Raw genomic sequence first — 21,970 nt, 5'->3', positions numbered from 1 at the left:
TCCAGCCCTGAAGAGATCTTGTACTGCGTGTAAAGTATTATTATTCATCACCTACACTACTACTGTAATTAGATTTTGAATGTGTGGGCCCTGCTGTCATATATAACAGCATCAGTGTGGGGTCATATCATAATCACATATCGTCTCTGTCGGGTGGAAACCTCATAAGATTATGTCCAAAACTATTACTTTTAAGGAATCAAATTCAAGTATCAAAAGTAGCAGATCCACAAGCTTGTGGATGTTCTACTTTTTTGTGACACTGTAGTATGATCAAGTAGTTTACGAAAAAACACAAAGTTAAAATAGGCAGATAAGAGGTTTCTGCCAGACAGCAGCGATATACTGGTGCGACAATCTCAGTAGATTTAGGGAGTGAGAGAGGGGGTTGGATGTAAAGAGCAAGAGTGTTTTATGGAGGCTATTTTTCAGATGAGTAGTTTTAATCAGCTCTGTATTAAATTATGTAATTACCCAAAGATTGAAAATAATGTATTGATAGATACATTGTAAGGAAGGAGATAGGAATAACAATTAAAGGGGTAGAGGTAAAGAGCAGAGATAATGGATGATGCAAAAAACTGATGGTGAGTAACGGCTGCTACATTTGTGATTGCAATTTATAGTACTGTAAAGACTGATTCTTGTAATCTATCCTCATAACAATCAGTGGTGCATGATGACAGTCATTAAGCCCTGAGACTGTTCGCTTTTTCTCTTCCCGTGTTTAAAATAAAATGTATGATAATGACACGAGAAACGAGCAAGAGAAGAGACACAGATGTTGGCAGATGTTGATGAAGTCAAGGGTAGTCTGTCAAAGAGAATTTTACTTTTGCCCCTCTGTTGCCTCCCTTGCCCTGGCTGATTGTGAGACGGTGTCCACCTGTGCTTCTAAGCTGAAGAGACTTTGGTTAATGAGTATGGAGGTATATTAGGCCTCGTGTTATTGGTTAGGTTGCTCGATTATAATGTTGTGTTTCCAGAGATTGTGAGTTTATGTTATATTGCCCTGGGAGGGTTTTCTCAGTTAAATACAAGATTGCTTGAGTGCAAGTCGTTGTTGCCCGGGTTATTCTTCAATAAGTATTGGGTCCAAATACTGAGGTGTTCCTATCCTGACATGAACAAACACCTGTAATCAGATTAATCTATACACCTTGTAGCCTAATGGACAATATTTGTATGGCTAAATTATTCATCATACATTTTGTTTTCTCCTGCTCCTTGGTAAGATAAAACCCATTTATCCTTGAGGTATTCCAATTATAGCTGTGGATCTCCATTCTCCACTCAATCTGACCCAGCCCCTCTGCTATCAGTCTAAAAGGATCATCATTCTGGTTTGGTTTTTTTGATTGAATTGATTGAAATATGTATTAACAGTTTGCAGAATTACAGTACATTTCAAGCACAAACTCAATACAAAGACTGTTAACTGTGAGTGGACGACCCAATTAAGCATTACACTTGTTTACAAGAGGGTCCACCATGTTCAATTCATCAAAACATTTAGAGATGTACAAATAGACACTTCTATATAGTCAAAGAACAGGAATTCAGATTCTAGATTCTGGTGTGTAATTGAGGAAAACCATCAGTTAAGGCAGGGGTTCCCAGCCTTTCTATTACCATGAACCGGCTGACAGTTCATAAAATGTTGGCAGACCGGCATGATGGGGGGTTGGACAGTTGACTGGCAATCAATGACACCGCTGCTATATTATTATTATCACAACATAATGTTAAATCATTGACCTAAATTGTGTTATATCCACAAGGATATGGTGATTAAAAAGGTTATGTCTGTATCAGAAATGACGTCTTTGGACATGCATGTGGAAAACTGTAGTTAAACTCGCAGACAGTGTGATGCATTACTTTTACTTTTACTTGAAGTAGCACGGACTCGAAGCTCTTTATAAACCAGTCCGTGATATCACTGACGAATCCTGAGGATCTTCATGCGACCGAGTCAACTTTTCACCGCTGTTTGGAAAATCCAGGTGACACGAGGTAGATTCACGGTTGGGAAAACTTGGATTTCCCTTCTCGCGTACCGGTGGAATATGTCCCGTAGACCGGCACTAGTCCACATACCGGTGGTTGGGAACCTCTGCTTTAAGGTGCAAAGCAGCCCTCTCTTAGGATTAGAGCAGGGGTCTTCAACAGGGGCTCCGGGACCCCTAGGGGGTCCTCAGAGTTATTATAGGGAGTCTACCAAATCTTTGTGTGATAGGAATGGCTTTAATGGAATTATGTCATATGGCGTGTATAAACACTAAAAGCCCTCTTATCATCCATAACGAAAATGGCAGATCTACAAGCTCACAGAGCTTTACGCTGCAAGGCGTTGTGAGCTTGTAGATCGGCTATTTTTGGCAAAGTGATTTAGTGTAGGAGCAAATCAAGTACTAAGTATTGAAGGTTGAAGTAGTAATGAAGTAGTAATCCATCCATGATAAGAGCGCCCCTCACTTTTTTATTTTTTATTTTATTATTATTTATTACATATACCACTTAAACCAGGGGTATTCAAATCCAGCGCAGCGATAGTTCATTGAGACCCGGAAGTCAGAAGGTTTATTATATAATCCCCCCTTCATTCTCTATCAGTCACTCATTCTGCTCCTTTATATCAGCTGTCTCTCTCCATGTCAACTCCCTTCACTCTCATTCGTTGCCAGCTAACTCACTCATGCCAACATTCAATCAGGTGTTCCTTTTAAGCAGTCACTACTCTGTCCTCAGTCTTTATGCTAGCTGACTCTGTGGGTGTTCAGATGTCAGCGTTCAAATTCCCTCCACCTCCCCAGCCTCCTCCCTGTGGCAATATGTGTGTAATGGGTGATTCTGTGATTATAAATGTGATTTATGGATTGTATTATATGTGGTATCTAGTTCTGTTATAGCTATCTGTGATTATAATGTGTTTTATGGATTGTATTATGATCATGTGATATGTTCAGTATCTATGTGTTATAGAGCACCGAAGTCCTGACGTCACTCGCTCATCCTCTGGTTCACGGAAGTAATTTCTCTATGGAGAATAACATGGGATCATCTTAAAATCGTCTCATAAGCATTGTGGCCCAAACATTTCTCTGTGAAATTGTTGTATACCCCTGACTTAAACCCTAGCACCTCTATTCTGAGGAACACTAACGAAAATGGCAGATCTACAAGCTCACAGAGCTTTAAGCTGCAAGGCGTTGTAAGCTTGTAGATCGGCTATTTTTGGCAAAGTGATTTAGTGTAGGAGCAAATCAAGTACTAAGTATTGAAGGTTGAAGTACGGTAGTAAAATGTCTGAAATGAACAAAAACATAAATCTACACAACACTCAGTGATGATAGTCTTTGAAGTTTAATCTGAAACACAAATGTATGCAATTTGGTGCGGGTCCATATGCTTCATCTCTCAGTACTACTGGTCTGAAAAACATTGAACAGTCATAGTACAACTTCGGCACTGCCTTTAGTAATTAAACACTTAATTAAACCCTTTAAGATTAATTGTACGATGAAGAGCGGAAATAGCTGATCTACAAGCTCATGTCGCATCATGCCAAGTTGTGAGCTTGTAGATATGCTATTTTTGGACATTTTTGAAAGTTTTCGCCTACAGTATAAACTATAATGACGCCCCAAAATTAGGACGGCAGCTTGAAAGTAACCTCTCAGAGTGAGGGGAAAGCAGTCTCTACTCTGATGTGTTCTCCTGAAAGCTAATAAGTGGCCTGTGCCTCAAAAAGTTCATTTTAATTCAATTCTATTCTATGTTTAATTCTATATCAATACAGCCCCCCCCTCCCCCCCGCCGCCACACGAGGGGAGCCGCAACTCTCTCTCAGCTAACAAAAATAAAATTGACTGTGACACTGTCATAACAGGAAAAAGATATGTAAGACAAGAGCCATCTGGTTCAGTGATGCCAGATAAGGGTAGATGTGGCTGACGAACATCTAATATGAATATCAGCACCACGATCACCTGAGCTTGAATGGCTTTTTGAGTGCAGCAGTGATGAGCAGCGATCATTATCACTGCTCATCTCCTCCCCTGAGTTCAAAATGAGGATTGTTCTGAGGGACACAAAGAGTCGCCTCTTAAAACCACTTAGACCGACGTATACTTTGTTGACCAGAGTCCCTATATCCCCCCCCCACACACACACACACACACACACACACACACACACATGTTGAGAACCATTGCTTTTATACTAGACTAAATATATTCGCTGAAAATAGCCGATCTGCTATTTTAGAAGAATGTTTGCCCCAGAATAGTGACATTAGGGGATACAATTATTATTTTGTATTACCATTATTATAATTTGACTATTATAAACGTGATAAAATCAATGTTCATTCAAGACCTGGAGAGGGAGAGGGTCAGATAGCAGATTTATGCAGGTTGAAGAGGCCCAGGCACATGAAAAGATGTGAGAAGAAGTGGGGGTGGATTAGGATGTCTTTACTAATCCACTCCTGTTCATTGGCCCTGATAAATGTACAAGTAATACAACAAAAAAGACGGGGAAGAAAAGCGAAAAGGAGGGACAGGTGGAGGGGATATTGAGAAGAAACTTACAATAAATTAATTGTGCAGAAGGAGTCAGGACAAGACCAGACAGAATTCACTGAAGAGAATATTCACATTCTGTGAATGTAATTTTCTATTTTTTTATTTGATAGCCTTGCTGCCCTGGCGTTTGGCCTTTATGCCCTGAAACAATTTGCAATACCAAGGAGAAGTGGCCTTGGTGAAATTCCAGGCCCGGTCTTGTTCTTTTATAAGTCTCTTGGAACACAATTTGCAACACCAAGGCGAAGTGGCCTTGGTGAAATGGTGAAATTCCAGGCCTGACTCTTGTTCTACGTGTCTTGTGGATTATTATTACAGAGCCTTGAAGGGAATATGCATTGTGCATATACAGTACAGTAACGCAATTTCAATTTGTGCAATGTTTTCCTCTGTTCTGAGATAAATTGGTCTGCCTGTTGCATATTACCAGCCATAACAGAGTGGAGAAGGAAAAGACACATCACAAACCCATAAATCCCCTCTTCCCATTAAGATATATTCACCCAGGCATCAGCCTGAGCTGTAGGCATCGGCTGATAAAGCTGCGCTCGAGGTTGGATTCAGAGGGCAATGTTTATCACATATCACGTCTTATATTCACAAAGAAAATAGCATTTGATCAATACTTTAATTTAATAAATACTTCAACATTACTGTCAGTGCGAGGAACTGAATGGCAAACAAAACCTCATAATGATTACACCAGGCGGCTGGCGGGTATCGTCCTTGTTGGTACAGTATGCAACCAATCTGTCAGCCATCAAATGTCTCTGTTTTCTGCCTGTGTTTTTGGTTCCTTTGTGCCAAGATGTACTCTAGTGTACCTCATCTAGTGTACTCTTAGTGTCTCCTCATCTGTGAACTCTGCCAAACAGCAACCGTGTTTATTGGTGCAGATTCTCATCCATGTTTGTCATGCGGATTACCTTCAGCAGCCAGATTAATTGTGGTGACAGCTCAAGATATTTTGTTTTACAATGTAGTTTTTAACCTATTTATTAACCGTCCTAGGTTAATAACTTTGAGTTTCAATTATTGTCTCCACCAGCCGAAGGGGGGGGGGGGGGGGGGGGGGGTGTGTGTGTGTGTGTGTGCGAGTGTGTGTGTCCGACTCCACAGCTAATCTCCGGCACCGTTTCCGTGAAATTCTGCACGCCCATTCCGTCATCGTGGTGGCGCTATACCAAGCCAATTCATGTTTTCACCTATAACTACACCGATCTGTCCAACTTTGTATGCGCACTACTAAACATTATGAATACACTGTTACGTGTATTGTTACTGTTATGGGCAGCAGTGGCTCAGGGGTAGAGTGACCGGATGGGAACTGAGAGGTTCCCAGTTCGAACCCGGGCTCCGAAGTCGAAGTGTCCTTGAGCAAGACTCTGAACCCCTAATTGCTCCTGATGTGCAGGTTGGTGCCTTCCATGGTTTCCTCCGGCATCGGTGTGGGAATGTGTGTGAATGGGTGAATGTAATGCACAATCTTTGTAAAGCGCCTTGGATAAGCTATATAAATGCACCATTTACCATTTTATATATTTATTTTTATTGGCCTGTTATACCACCACCAGACGACAGATTATTGCAACAACAAAAAAAGAAGAAGAAAATAACAGTTTATAGTTTATAATTGCAGAGAGGGGCACTTTTTCTAGTCTCATTTTATTATTGAGTACTGTTAAATAATCTCTCTCTCTCTCTCTCTCTCTCTCTCTCTCTCTCTCTCTCTCTCTCTCTCAGGCTCAGTGTCTTTCAGTGTATTCCTGGTGTCTGTTGCGTTCACAGTATGTGCCGTTTGGCTCGTGGCTCTGTGTGGTATCTGCACCTGGTGTCAACGTAAATTGGTAAGTTACCCTGCTTGTCACATTACAAATAAAACAAAAGAAAGCTTATATATCTTAAGCCTACTCCTTAATCCTTATCTCAAAGATGGATATATAAAAAAGTAGTAGTATTTTTGGTGGATAGTTTTTGCTTCATTTAGGACAGTAGAGAAACTGCAGGATAGAGAGGGGTCAAGAACATGCAACACAGGCTGCAGTTTTTTTTGTATTACTTTACGTTTGGGGATTAACGTATTGTTTTTGCAAAAAGGGTGAAGTTTCCCTTTAACTCCATTGAACCCTCAAACTGTCTGCAGCTACACATCTCCCCCTCTCATGCACGTAATTGACAATATATAAAGTCACAACACCAACTTTGATGGGTGGTTTAAAAAATATAAGGTTTCTTAATTTTCTGGAACAAACTTTTCCTGGAAAATGTACATTTTCAGCAGAGATATATACCGTACTTGAATATATGAACTTGAACTTGAATATATACCGAATGATAAGGACACATACCACATGCACGCAAAAAGCCTTCTGCGTTTCCCAGGTTCAACTCCTGGCTTGCTGGAATGTTTGCTGACTCTCTGTCCATCTTTCCTGTTTCTCTTTCACTGCCGAAATGCCAGAAAATGTAAAAAGAAAAAAAAGAAAGAGTCATGTTCCCTCAGTCTCGCTCTCCATGCATATTTTTCATATCACAGTTAATGTATGTTCTGAACACCTTCCCTCACGTGGCTTCCACCTTTGCCCGAAGATAAAACTTTTCACCTTCATCTTCCTCTGTGAAATACTTTTCAAGAAAATAAGCCGTGTTTTTCTGAAGTTGGCAGTGCATGCATACGCCATCAGGATTCTTCTGCTGCTTATTGGTGATTCTGCAGTGTGTGATGAACACAATTCACAACATTGTATTGTGATGAACACAATACACTGGGATGCATTGGAGGCAGGGAGATGTTGTGTGTGTGACCATGACCGCAAACATGACCAGAATCCTCCAGTACGTTATGTAAACACGGTGCTGTGCCCTGCATTGTGGCGTGCCTGTTTGCTGCCAGGCTTCAGTCCCATGCTAATTAATCATCTACTGATGCACAACACTACATACATACTGCATGGTTCCTGCATGAGCAACTGAGTACTGAGAGCAACTTATACATTTGATGTATGCCATCCTTTTTCTGAAAATACCTGCTGCTTCTTTCTGCACACATTATTCCCTTTTATCCCTTATCTGTCTGTCCTTGAGTCAGTTTATCTATCTCTTTCTCTCTCGGGTCCTCTCCTTCTGACTCTTCCCACTCGTTACCAGGGTTCACAATACAGAGGAGCTCCCCTGAAAGAGACATGAGCCCTCCCAGAATGCATCAATGTACAGTAGGACTTACTTAGAACTGTACTACTGAACTCTAAAATAATTCTTGGTGCCACTCATTTTTGTTCACAACACTCCCTATATATTTACATTCCTGTAATAAATAACATGCTAATAGTAAGCACTTGCATGTTTATTCATTTTACACATGGAAATTTCCGACCATTTGTATCTGATAAACGCAATGGTGCTGTGGTCATCATGCATGCATCCACATTGTTTTTCATGTATTCTGGTGTTTGAGGCCATGGGCATGCTAATAAATAATTATCATGGGATGCAACCTACGTAGGTCTGGGCTGTTGAACTGTGCATTGTCATTTGCATTGTTTGTTTATTTATTTAGTTGTGGAGAGCAATAGAAAACAAATTTAAGAGTGAATAATGTTTCTGTTTCTTTGCTGTCACAAGCTAAATATCCTCTGTATGTATTTAAATGCATATACGGTAGTAGGTAGTCACATTCCCAGCAAAGGCGAAATCCAAAAGATTTCGGGCGGTAGTCGACGCGTCAGTCGTTAAGTCCGACGGTCGGTCGGTAGTCCGACGGGTCGGCAGTAAGTCCGGTGGTCTGTCGGTAAGTCTGACGGTAGGTCAGTCGGCCATTTCTCAACCGTTTTGGACGGGGGTGGGCTCGTTGGAATTGTGCCGCCCCAGCTGGGCGTGTTTTTTCCCACCCAAGAAAATAGGATTCACTCTATATTTGCATTTGAGGAGTCAGTGGTACACAGCACTTAGTAAAGCCTTTGACACAATATTATGGAATAGTGGACATACATGATGTAAAGCTTGTGTCTATGTAGTCCAGTAGCCTAATAATACAGTATCTCTCTTGGTTGCATGGGAGACCCATGTTTGAATCCAGATGATTACAACATCACACTTGCATACCCTTTACCTGAAGTTACAAACTATTACCATATAGGTTCTGTATTTGTAGTGTTCCCCCATCCAATTATTATACTGTCCGTACAAAAAAAGACAAAAGAATGAGACCAGACATAAGAAATGAGTTGATTACCAACTAGAAAGAGTACACCTCGGAGCACAGGTCAGGTCAGGTAGGTAATTATCGTGGCCTCCTGGTGGCGCTATGGGGCTAGGCCAATGTGAAAAGGGTGCCAATTCTTCTTATGCCTTTGATGGCAATTGGAATTTGTTACAAAAATGTCTTTTGCAAAAATCCATTTGCTGGTGGTGCTCTAGCCTGGCAGGCCAATGTGAAAAGGGTGGGATTTATTCCTCAGCCTACTAGGTATATGTGTGCAAAATTGCATGCTGCGTTCATTGTAGGCACTTTGTTCAAAACGGGCCAATCCTGCAAATTTCTCTTTATCCGCAAGTAATAAACATTTTCCGTGAATTACGCATTTAGGAGCTTCCACTGTGCGTAAACGTTATCTTGCGGCCACACAACCCACTATTCCTGGTGGCACTATAAAACCAGACTTACTTGACTTATTCCTGTAGGCTCCTAGGTGGAGCATAGGGCCGCAATCACACCCCGCCATCGGACTCTGTTTTGAGCAGTTTTCTTCAGCTGGGCCCACGATAATCCAGTCGATTTTGCCTCACTCTCCACTGATCTTCTCCAGGTCTGTTTTGGCCTCCCCACTTTTCTTTTGCCCTGTGGGTTCCAGTCCAGTGCTTGCCTAGTGATGTTGTCAGTAGGTTTCGGAGGGTATGTCCAATCCACCCCCACTTTCTCTTCTTCACATCCTGGCTGATGGAGTTTTGGTTGTTTTTCTCCAACAGGCTGGCATTTGATATTTTATCAGGCCACCTGATGTTCAGAATGCGCCTTAGGCACCTGTTGACAAATGTCTGGAGTTTGTTGGTGGTAGTGTTTGTCACTGTCCATGTCTCTGATCCATAGAGGAGAACTGATTTGACGTTGGTGTTAAATATTCTGATTTTATTATGGAGGGACAGTGCCTTGGAGTTCCAGATGGGTCGTAGTGTGGTGAAAACGTGTCTGGCCTTGTTTATTCTGCTTTTGATGTCATCGTCTGATCCACCATCCTTGCCCAGTATGCTCCCGAGATATGTCAGTCTCTTTGAGGTTGTCTCCCTGTAGTTGGACCAGGTCTATGTGAAAAATGCAGGTCAAAGGTTTTTCCTTGGCTTCTAGGGAAAAATTGTCAATCGGCATGTTATAGCGCCACCTTGAGGCTGATTTGAACATTTTCAAGTGGCATTTCTTCCTCGTCCTAGTGGGAAGGTGTGTGCAAAATTTCATGTAAATCGCTGGGCGGAGACAATAAAGATGAAATATGCATGCTCATCATTGTGGGCACAGAACTTACTAAATGCGGTAGCAAACCCATTAACCTATGGTTTATTACTGCCTCCCCCTGGCCAGCCGGGGCGCCTGATGGAGGGGAAAGGAACTGGTTGGAATAAAGTGTTCCTTTCACGCGCTACGTCCAACCAGGGAAACTCCCCCTGTCAGGTGTAAAGGAGCAACTTGGACACTCAAGCATGAAGGAAGCATGAGTTAAGTCCGTTGCTCTCCCCAGGTTGGCGGAGGGTGTGTAGAGCCCAGGATCACAGTAGATGATTGACACAGGGGTGAAAAATGGGTTACAAAATCGTGGGATAAAAAAAACCAAAAAAAGAACCTATGGTTTATTTTGTTCACGCTCATTATGTATGTGATTCTGTTTATCTCACTCCATGTTTATACAGCACAGCATGTATTTGTCCATTTTCTGTTTTATCTCCATCTCTAATCCTTGTGAGAATGTCACTGACCTTTCGCAACGTCATACCCCTCACTCAGGTGAACCAGCCGGGTGATCAAGTCTCGACTTACGTCCCAGTTGTTACCCTCGATTAGTCCAATTAGGGAAAGACCAGGGCCACAGAATCTGTTGCTCCGGAACTACTGGGAGGTAGATCTCCTGTCCGGGCCCCTCCTACGTCTCACCAGGTCCACTCCTGCTCTCACCAGGTCCAGGCCCGGTGCGTTACCAGACTCCCAGCACATGACACTTCATTCATTTGGGCAACGGTGGTGCTGCAGGCTCCGCTTGCGGCTTGAGTGGCCCTCCTAATGGCCTCTAGTCATCAGATCGTTATGTATTTCACACTACAGGAGTATTTTCTTTTTTTCATATTATCTTTGTGGCTTTCACACTAAACGATTGATCGCTGACTAGGGATCACGCACTGCAAGAGTTCACCAAGATGCGATCCAGAGTAGACCCGATAGACCCTCTACATAATTCGTTTTTTATTCCAATTCATTTTGACATCTCACACATGCACGTGCAGGATGCCGTGATACAAGCACGAGACCCACACAGGGCGCAACACAAACAAACACACACAGCGCACGAGGTCCAAAAGTTTGCTCTGCGCTGTTAATTCCGATGAGGTTTTATCAACGTTATTCAAGTGAAATGCGTAACGGCAATATTTGGCTAATATACCAATATGTACGACAGGGATTTACCAACGGAATGAAGGTTATATATCTTATCATCTATCGATGCAGTCAACAGACGAGACAGACACTGACAGACAGACAGTGCTGTGAGCAGTGTGCTCTCATTGGCTGTAATACAGGCCTTATCGGGGCGCAGTCGCAACCAAGTCAAATATCAAACGTGCTAGATATTCAGAAATGGTCGGGGAGGCGTCGGCGAGCGCTTTTAGCGGCGCTGGAGGGAAATATGGGGCAGTGTGTACAAGCCATAAAGGCCTCACCGTGGGTTTGTTGGGCTTCCTCCTCACGGAAGACACAGGCTGGGGCGCCAACCTATACTGCTCCCGGGTGCCGTCTACAGTCTACATTCCGGATGTCACCCGTCTCTCTGGTGGTCACCAGACTATTCCTGGTTGTCACCCGTCTCTCTGGTGATCACCAGACTATTCCTGGTTGTCACCCGTCTCTCTGGTGATCACCAGACTATTCCTGGTTGTCACCCGTCTCTCTGGTGATCACCAGACTATTCCTGGTTGTCACCCGTCTCTCTGGTGATCACCAGACTATTCCTGGTTGTCACCCGTCTCTCTGGTGATCACCAGACTATTCCTGGTTGTCACGTAGTCTATTCCTATATGAGTCACTCTAAATAGAATGACTAGAACGAAAAAACATTGCACGGATGCACTTGAGACGTACAGTATTCTCAGTTATGTATCCCAAGGTCATCTGGGTTTCGGGTCTCGCATCATACCCCCTTACGATGTACTTGCACAGTCACACGCACCCCACACAGAGACAGAGATAAAGAGGCCGCAGCACCTACTGTACAGTATTACATGCATGCATGTGCATACATAAGGACAGACGCAGCGTTCAGGTAAAGCCCATGTAATGTGACAAGACAACATGCCAACATACAGTACCCCACACATCTATAAAGGTACACGTGCACCGGACACAGAGGGGCAGAGAGCGGAAGAGAGAAATCACAATGGCATTACTCATCACATAAAATAGTATTATTCGGGCGTCTCCTGGTCCTTGCTGTGTGGAACAACATTATATAATTTTGTTACATGCGATAATACAGTATAATTTCAGCCATCTAATGCTTCTGTGACAATGGTATTTATTTCACCACTCTGTAACTGCTTTGTCTCCGTTACTCAAGCAATGCTGCTTTGATATAGGCTGGGCAATATTATCACACTGTAGTAATCATATGGGTTTAATCCTGTAGTGGAATCAGTGGAATTAATAATTATTAAATAATTAATCAAACATCTGAATTTTCAAAATGAATCTGAATTTTAAAAGGGGCATCATTGAAATGAGTTTAGGAATAAGCACAAGATTAATTTGTATTTAACCCTTAACTTTAAACCACTATTTAAATAATTGAAAAAAAAGATTATAAAATATAATTATAATTTTATCTTAATAAATCTACGGAATCTGAAGGTAAGAGATCTTTCCTATAGCCTTTCACTTCACATGTTCATTAGAGTATCCAATCCAATGCTTGTTGTGATGTTGATAGCTGGAACTGATGCCTTAATTGTGCTTTTATACCATCCTTTATACTAACTACACCTAATCTAAAAATCACACCCGTGTGAAGTAAGTGGTGCAACTCCGTGTGGGGTCCCCGGGGGGTCCCCGGAACTTCCAGACCAGCAGGAATGCGCCCAGGGGCCCCGCCCCGGCCCCGCGTACTTAGCGGTCGAGAAATTACAGAGTTACTGTGTGGGGGTCCCCGGAACATCCACACCCCCAGGAACGCGCCCAGGGGGGCGGTTCCGGCGAGCCACCCCGCGTCCAAAACAGTTGAGAAATGACAGTTACCATGTGGGGGTCCCCAGGGGGTCACTGTACTGTACTGTACTGTACTGTACTGTACTGTACTGTACTGTACTGTACTGTACTGTACTGTACTGTACTGTACTGTACTGATACACCTGAAATCATCATATATACAGTTAATATGTATGTGTGTGTTAGGCTGCACAACAGTGACACAGTGACACCAACCTTGGTTGGTTTTGAAAACCAACCAAATGCAAATGCAACATCTAGCCAGCCACCCAGCCAGGCACACACAAAGCTACTTAAGGAAGTGGTTGCATCACTTAAAAAACACATTATCAACATACAGTATGCCTATGCCTAGTACAGATTCAGATTAATGCAATTCCTGTCATGATGACATACCCAGGCATTTTATTAACACAATGTATTATGGTCTTACTATAAGTGCATGCTTTAAGCATGATATAATATATCAACATACAAGCTTTTTGGGTTGATGCAAAGCCAAACATCATCCCTGCCAATGTCACATGCTGCCTCTCACGCCAGCCAGCCTGGTGGAGATATACCGGTATGCTCTGTGTTGTGCCCCTTTCTAATTGTCAAGAAGCACCTTTTCCAGTTAAGCTCAGATTCTTATGTCGTATGATGGAATTTCATCAGCATAGTACAACGCTGACGAAGGCTATACGCCGAAACGCGTACGTTGTGCTGTCTGCTCTGCAGCATACTGTGCAAATTATAAAATAATAAAAAGTACCTTAAACCAAATGACCGTGAGTGCTGGTATTCTCTCCTTAGAGACTTTCTTGTAAAGTTAACTTTTCTCGACGCGCACCCGGTAAGAATTCTCAGAGAAACTAAGACGGATTGGAGTCGTGCGGGCGTCCTTGCTTCATGGAATTTTAACTAAACAACACAATCATCTGTAAAGCCGATGGCCAACATGGAAATATGATTATTGATTGATTGTATTTGCAAACATGTACTGTTGCAGATATTTAACTAATAACCTGCAACTCATCATAGCATCATTCAGCGAGTGATTGTGTGGCCTGGATTCAGAAGCCCTCTGATGGATGGACTATAGCGAGAACAGCGTTTGTTCATGCAAAGATGATGATAATGAAGATGAAGACATCTGTAGCTGGTCTGATGCCATTGACTGTTCTGTGGTCGAGGAGGAGGAGGATGAGGAGGACAACGACAATGAGGCAAGGGAGGAGTTGGTGAAATAGGAGCGCAGAATGCAGAGGGAGGAATTTGGACATGAGGATGGAGAGAGAGAGAGAGAGACAGACAGACAGACAGACAAAGAAAGGGTGTTGAGTACCTCTGTGTGACAGACATGAGGACACCAGGACTCTGGAGGGAAAGGTTGGCAGCAGTGCCCTCCCGTCTGAGTGATGAGATTCCAATGTCTCACTAATGCTCTCCTCTGATCTCCCCCCCTTGCTTCTCTTCTTTCTCTCTCATCATTCTGCTTTTCTTTCTCCATTGCACATACTGTAGTGTCTCAACTCCCACACTGACTGTAATCTAGTAGCGGCCTCTCTTTTCAATTCTGTTTCACACGGTACACCATCTCCATCTTCTTGTCATTCCTCACATTTCTCTCCATCAACATGCGCACTAAAGTTTTTTAAACTTATCTTTTCTCTTTCTGTAATCCTGTGACTAACAGCCTCTCATTTTCGTACCTGCTCTTCCCTTCTGGCGTCATTCTTGAAGGTTTTTTGAGCTGCACCTGATTGCACATTCATTACTACTTGCAATGTTGTCACTTTGAGTCCCTGTAATTTGGAAACGACAGTTTCAACCCCTTGTTGTTTTGGTTTGTAGCACTTTGCTTTGCAAAGTAAAAAACAAAAAAAAAGTGGTTGTCAGTGTGATCAACCTCAGAAAAGCTCACAAAAGCATTCTTAAGTCTGTTTCAAAAGCACTTTTTAATGCGACGAAAAAGCTACTTGCAGAGAAAAGAAAAGTGACACCAGCTTTAATTTGCGTACCTCCATGTCTCAGGAGTTTGATAAGCAGTGTTGTGACAGCTCCAATTAAATTGTGAATAAAGTTGCTTTATCTCTCTGCATATTACATGTATGTTATTTGAGTAGGCTATTTAATAGACATGTGGTTAGCAACAGAATAATTATGATATTATGTCTGATACATGTGTTTGCTGTACAGCTCATCCGATACTGTGCGTGTGCATTTGCATATGCGTGTGCATACGTGAGTGCGTGCGTGAGTGAGTGTGGAGTAAGAGTATATTTTTGTATTTCATTGTAATGGAGTGGTCGCTGGCCACTGTTTGATCCTGAGTGCAAAGCTGTGCCTTGTGGCCTCCATCCAAAGTATCACTCACTTATTTGTGCTTAGAATAATGTAATATAATGTAAAATGTAAAATATTCATCATATTTATGATGATTTATTAGGATGAGAATGTCAATTGTTAAAATGTTTTCAGAAGGATGTACCTCAATGACTCTTACTCTTACTCTGTTTCTGTCTCCTCTGTCTCTCTCTCTCTCTCTCTCTCTCTCTCTCTCTCTCTCCCCCCCACCCCCTCTATTTCTCACAAGGGGAAGAGGAATAAGCCTGGGGTAGAGCCTGCCAGCTCTCCAGAATCTGTGAGAGGCAGAGGGGAAAACAAAGCCATCAAGTAGGTGTCAGACTGGGTAGTATTGGGTGTTTTGGAGGGCACATGCACCGTAAAGTTCTGAGTGCTAATTTAACTTGGACAAATGTTTGCAAATGTTGTTACAATATGTGCTACCATATATGGACCATTAAGGGTCCATATATGGTTACATTTGGACACTCACAGTTCATACATTGATACCTCATATAGGCTACTGTACAATACATCAACAAAGCTCATGTACCATTAACTTTATGTTATGAAGTGCTGAAGAAATATGCTTCGAAGACAGTGTTGCATGTATCTATTTACAATACATATTTATTGTCTATCAAACATCAGTGGGACGTCAGTGGAATTCATTTTGGAATGAATAGAATTCCAGGGAATTGCCAGGGAAATATAATTGCCTTGTCTATTTATGTAAATGCCTTGAAAATCCAATGGGGAAACCTGCACAGGTTGGGCAGGTGAATTGTGAGCAAATGAAAACCCAGTCAAAGACCTTTATTATTTATTTATTGCCGGGGTCACTAACAAATGGCACACAAAAGAGGTAGGATTCGAGGAAAGGAAAAGCAGATATTTCAAATTCATACCTCTTTCCTGTGTCTTTCCTCTCTTTGCCAAAAGAAGCAGTTGACAGCATGGTTGTGTATTTGGCCATCAAACACACAGTGTGTGGCATTAATTTAACAGGATTTTACTGTGTATTTAACCATTTTCTTGGCATACATATTGTCATATTACTGTCAGACATTCAAGACAGCCAAGCTATTTCAAAAGTACTCTTAAAGAGAATAATGCTTGCTGTAGTATCACTTTACCTTTCCCTCTTTGCTCCCACTGGGTGGATACATACAGCTACTGTCTCTCCTACATAGTAATATTCTCAGTGTTCATTTATCCATTTGTAACTCTGTGATACTCTCAGAGTTAAATGAACACTGAGGATTTTACTGTGCATCTGCAGTGGATGTAATGTACATTTTCTGAACTGATGGTTTTGTGTGGTGAACCGTGTTTGATAGTTGCCATGTTATTAATATACCTCCTTCATGGATGCAAGCAGACTGCCCAGAGCCTTATAATGGACAGTCCATCCTCTTCTCTCTCTTTTTTCCCCCCCGTGTTGGATATTACATTTTCTTGCATTGTTTTTCATGGCTTTTACACAGCGTCCATCTATTTAACCAACTCCAACTCCAGTGGGCTCCAGTCTTTTCTCTTTGCCTCCGCTCTCTGCACGGGTGCGTGCGTGTTTGCGGAGCGACAGCCCCGCCCCCTCGCTATTCATTTCAATGGAAGTTGAAAAACCCCCCTAGTGGTCTGTTTGCAATGAATCTAATATTAGATAGGTCAGTATATGGTTGAAACCCCAAATAGGACCTTCCTTATTATTATTATTATTATTATTATTAAATAAATGATAGAAGACTTAGAAGATAGAAGACAGGATTCTGTTACTATTGGGTATGCGTATGCTAAATAACATACTAATACATTCTGGAAATGGGCCATGGACGCCATGTTGAAAATTATGCTTTTCCAGAACTTAGATTTTCTTAAATTGTTAGTATGTTATTTAGCATACACATATACCCATTAGTAACATACCGGTAATCTATTGAAAAATCTCTCATATCAATTATTTGGGGTTTCAATACAGTCTTATCTAATATTGATTCATTGCAAACAGACCACTAGGGGGAGAGCCAAACTTGTTTGCAATGGTTTTTGAAAACCTTATGCCCATACCTAAAACCATGCCAAAAATCCAAAACTTGTGTTTAAGTGCATAATTGTTATGATTTTTTACATATTACATTTTTAATATGCTATTTAGCGTACCCAATAGTAATATAATCCATTTATTTGGGGTTTCATCCACATACTACTAATATTGGTTTTTGAAAACCTTATGTGCACGATTTTCACGAATTCCCTCCCAGCTACAACTGAACAATCGGCCATTCATTATTTATTTTTGTGGGGGAAAAAAGTTCTGACTCCTACACATGAACCATGTTGCTCTGTTGTGACTTTTGACCAGTTCTGTACTGCTCTTATGCCTAATTTACACATGGTTGTGTGCTGTGTCGTGCACCGAATATAAATCATCTATGAGCTTACAATGTGTCGAAGCACAGCGCGTTGTCAGCTTGTAGATCCGTTATTATCGGTGCGTGACTCCTGCACGCAACTAGTATACATCCCACATTGTCTGTATCACCTCTCTCACTTACCTATCTTACCTCTCTCTCTCTGTCCGGCCACAGTGATCTAGACGGAGACTTTTGGAATAACAATGACAGCAGAAACGTGCAGCAGAGATGGAGCTCCTACCCACCCAAGGAGTTCCTCTTAAACATGTCTCCCTATGCTCCCTACGGAGACCCTCGCCTCACGCCCAAGTGAGTCTCGGTCATGGCTGGTAAGGGACCCCTCTCTCTTGGCAGGGCTGTAATGAAGAGGGGCTTGAGCTCTATGCGTCTCTCCCGGCTTTCTAACCACACACCTTTTCTGGTTGACATGCTAGCATTATACAATTATTCTTTATTGCACACAAAGTTAGCCATACAATGCCAAAAATGGAAGCTCATCAATGTCCAGGGACAATTTGTGGTTATTTACAAATCTGTGGAAAAATAAGGATGACCGAATGAGCAACTGCAAAGTTGAACCAAAAAAGCCAAAGTTCGACGTCCGTGTACAACGATGATATAAGATCATTCTTACATCATCTAGGAAACACAGGGAAGTTAAATAACTTGAGACAAGATTTCAAATGTAATCAGTGTTATCATTCTACAGTGAGTAGTTGGACAATTTGTTAATTAACAATTTACCCACTTGACCTTGACCGTTTACCACCAAATTATATAAAAATATATTTAAAGTCAGATACTGAGTTAGATCTAATTATATCAAGTATTATGGCCTTGTTTTGAGATTTGACGATGATACAGAGCCATTGTGGAAAAAATGACATACGTACACTACACTACACACATACAGTACACAACTGTAGACAGAGACAGACAGCCTCATTGCTATAGTTTTTGACTTCACAACACAGCTAATCATCATTTTGGGAAGAAAGTACCTCTTTTGTAACACAATCCAGTTCACATAATATTGTCGTATTGCAAACATCTGTTTTCATCCTAGATGAACTCTACTGACAGGTGTAATTTGTGTCTAGTATGCAGTGCCGGCCACGCAAGACCTAACAGAGGTGTACAGAACATTCTCAGTGATGTTTAGATCTTTATGACAGCCCTAATCTGACTTTTGCAGACAGTAATTGTGCCCATTATCCAACAGATCTCTTCTACCTATAAAAGCAAGCCTTTCCCCTGCTGCTTTTTCTTGTTAAAGAAAACCTGTTCGGTAAACAATTGTGGAATTGAAAACTGCTCCCAAAATATGAAATTTTAATTGTAAGATTCCAACGGGAACCAATCATATTTTGATGATTACATTTTAGAATCATCCTAATGGACAGTGCAATACAATTGTCAGTAAGCCTCATGAGTCATGACTCAAACACTCATAGAACTGATAACTGATAACATTTTGGTTGATATTCTCCCACTGTGTGTAGTGGCTATACCAGTGATAAGGTCGGATAGCCCCATTCCCTACAGCCCTGCCAGCTTGATCAAGCCCTCTAACCTGTAAGGTCTCACCTGCAGCCCATGGAGCGTTACCATGGAGACGGACAACCCTCAGCAGAACCCTTTCACCCGCTAACCCTCTCCCGATCTTCTACCCAACACAATTAACCACCATGTGTGCCCCAACCTCGGTGCTTTCCACTTTGTAAGGCTTGTCACAGAGGGTTGACCGTTGGTTATTTATTGTTGCTGTTTTGTCTGGGGACGGGGGGACGGGGGGGACGGGGGTGTGGTTAGGGTGTCTTGTTGTGGTTGTTTGAAAGTGAACGTAAAGGAGTTGCTTTTTTGTGTTCTTTTCTCTCACACCCTTCCCTCCACTCACTTTGAGTTTCTGTGGTTATTTGACACTGCCACCCATGGTACTGTGCTCGCTATAAGGCATCCTTATAGTTCTCATTAGTCTGGTCTACAGAGCCTCTATGATATCAAGCCATGTACAGTACATTGCCTGAAGACTAAATGATGGAAGAATATACAGTATTGTCAGTTTTTATGCAGTCGTTGGTTTGCATGATTTGGATCCATTCTCTTAGATACCATGATACCGTTTTCAATCTTATATTGTATTGCAATTCTATTTTATTTTATTGCTTACTTTGGAAATGAGAATGCTGTGATAGTGCCAATTACAATAACACCACTAACACTATTATGCCAGAGCAGTCTACTGTAGATCCACCTGCATGGAGCCAGCAGAGATCTCTCAGATAAGCACAGAGACCAGCTACTTTTTAGAGAGAAACCCCACAAGTGATCCTCTTTCCTGCACCACATCCGAAGTCTGAATGTCTATGTGGATTTGTCATTAAGAATTACTGTCCTGTCCGTTGTCTTGTCTCGTCGGTCTTCACTGAACGAAGTGCCTCTCTAATGAAGTTACAATGTTGTCTGCCCTCATCTCTGTGATGCGAGGTTTAGGTTAGCTAAGCTTGGGTGGCCTAGGTCACGTGGTCGAAGAGTAAAGTATGTATCAAAAAGATTAACTGTGTGCCGTCTAAAAATCAAAAGCATTTAACACTTTTTCTGGAAACATTTGAATCACAATCATATTTGTTTTCACTCTAAGCAGCGTCTTAACTGTCAGAAGATCTTATTATTTTATTATTTTGATATGGGTGCTACTGCTATTACTTTGAAAGATGTAAATGTGTGTCTGATATCCAAAGTTAAGAATACAAATCTGTTCTCAGTTTAGTGACATGGTTGCACAGTTAATCTAAGGACATACTGTACCTTCACTGCAGTGATAACATATGCCATTCACAAGTTGGTGACTGACTGGCTGAAATGCTAGATGTTTGGCTGGCAGCCGTTTCACTTGCTGCAATATATACTGGACCCCTGTGGTTGGATAAGTTCCTCCTTCTATCTCTGCAAAATGCTTTACTTGCTGGTTTGACTAACATCACTAATAATTATTTTGCTCTCCCAACTCTTTCTTTGTCCGTCTGTCTCTCCATCCTTTGTCTCTCTTTCTCTCTCCGTCGTTGGTCTGTGTTTTTATGTCTGTAATCCCTCCTGCGTCTCCCTCCCCCCCTCAGTGGGGCTGTGAATAAGGGTTGGCAGGGAGGTGCTGGAGCCTCCCCGGGGGCCATTGAGGCTAGGGGTGGGTACGTTGGCTCTGAGACTGGGGCAGGGCCCAGTCGCAGTGACAGCCTGCGAAGCATGGTGACTGGGGGCCTCAAAGCTGGGCGGTGGCAGACGATCCAGAGCCACATGCATGCCGGAGGTCTGCGGTCTAGCAAGTGAGTTTTATGTAGATGAGTGACAGTGATGGGCATGAGGACATGCATGTTGAGTAGCATTGTACACTACAGCGGCATGGAGCAGACGCAGAGGGGAAACGTCTGTTTGCAAGGGCACCTTGATTGCAATGATATGCATGTACTGTACTGTACTGTATCAGTGGTGCAGAGTAGAGCCCAACTGCTTAACTACAGTTAAAGGAAAGAAGAGGTGCTTATATGGAAAAGATGACTTTTTTAGGATTGCTTGAAGGAGAACCAATGCATTTTGGAGCATGTAACTGCTCTCTTTATGCATAAACATGTTTTTCATGGTTTAAGGCCCTGACTAAAGAGAACGTCATTCATACACACATGCCTCCATTCTCCACCCTTCTAGCTGTCAATTCTATTCATAGGGTGTATCACTGCTCTAAAAACTCATTCACAACATTCATTAAGTATAAAGACATCAGTTGTGAGAGTTCTTCTGACACAGCAAGCACATTTAGTTATAAATAGATTCCTTTTTGGATGATTATTTTTTATTTTAGATGCTAGAAATAATATGGCTATTACATTTATTTTTACAAAGGTAAACGGAAAACAAAATACTTTGTCTTTTGTAAAATGTGCTTAGAAAAACATAATTTTAGAAACATTAGCATATACATGCCGCTATGAGCTGAGGCTTGCTGCTAGCGTACATTGTATGAATATCAGTTGCAACTTCTGGTAATCTAAACTTCTCAGGCAAAAAATGTGAAAGAATCTGTTATATAAAAATAATAATAATAGTAATAATAATCATTTTAAATACCATAAAGTGTCAAAAGGACATCGAAAAAAGAGGAAGCACTGCCTGGGTTGGTAATTATCAGA

At 41.8% G+C, this 21,970-nt stretch overlaps 1 protein-coding gene across 1 annotated transcript in view; it reads left to right on the top strand.

Moving 5' to 3' along the window:
* Nucleotides 1-21,970, top strand: part of syt7b (synaptotagmin VIIb) — a gene marked incomplete at its 5' end in the record, with an annotated part of 94,040 nt that overhangs the window by 35,338 nt on the left and 36,732 nt on the right. The window contains 3 exons of the mRNA XM_080761324.1: nucleotides 6,333-6,436; nucleotides 15,626-15,705; nucleotides 17,964-18,098. Of these exons, the coding sequence (XP_080617450.1) occupies nucleotides 6,333-6,436; nucleotides 15,626-15,705; nucleotides 17,964-18,098 (319 nt within the window). The remainder of the gene's footprint in view (nucleotides 1-6,332; nucleotides 6,437-15,625; nucleotides 15,706-17,963; nucleotides 18,099-21,970) is intronic.

The sequence above is a fragment of the Protomyctophum bolini genome (assembly GCF_963924005.1).
Source record: "Protomyctophum bolini genome assembly, chromosome: 1".
NCBI classification, from domain to species: domain Eukaryota; kingdom Metazoa; phylum Chordata; class Actinopteri; order Myctophiformes; family Myctophidae; genus Protomyctophum; species Protomyctophum bolini.
Note: the sequence above shows the minus strand (reverse complement) of the source record. Positions and strands in the feature narration are given on the sequence as shown.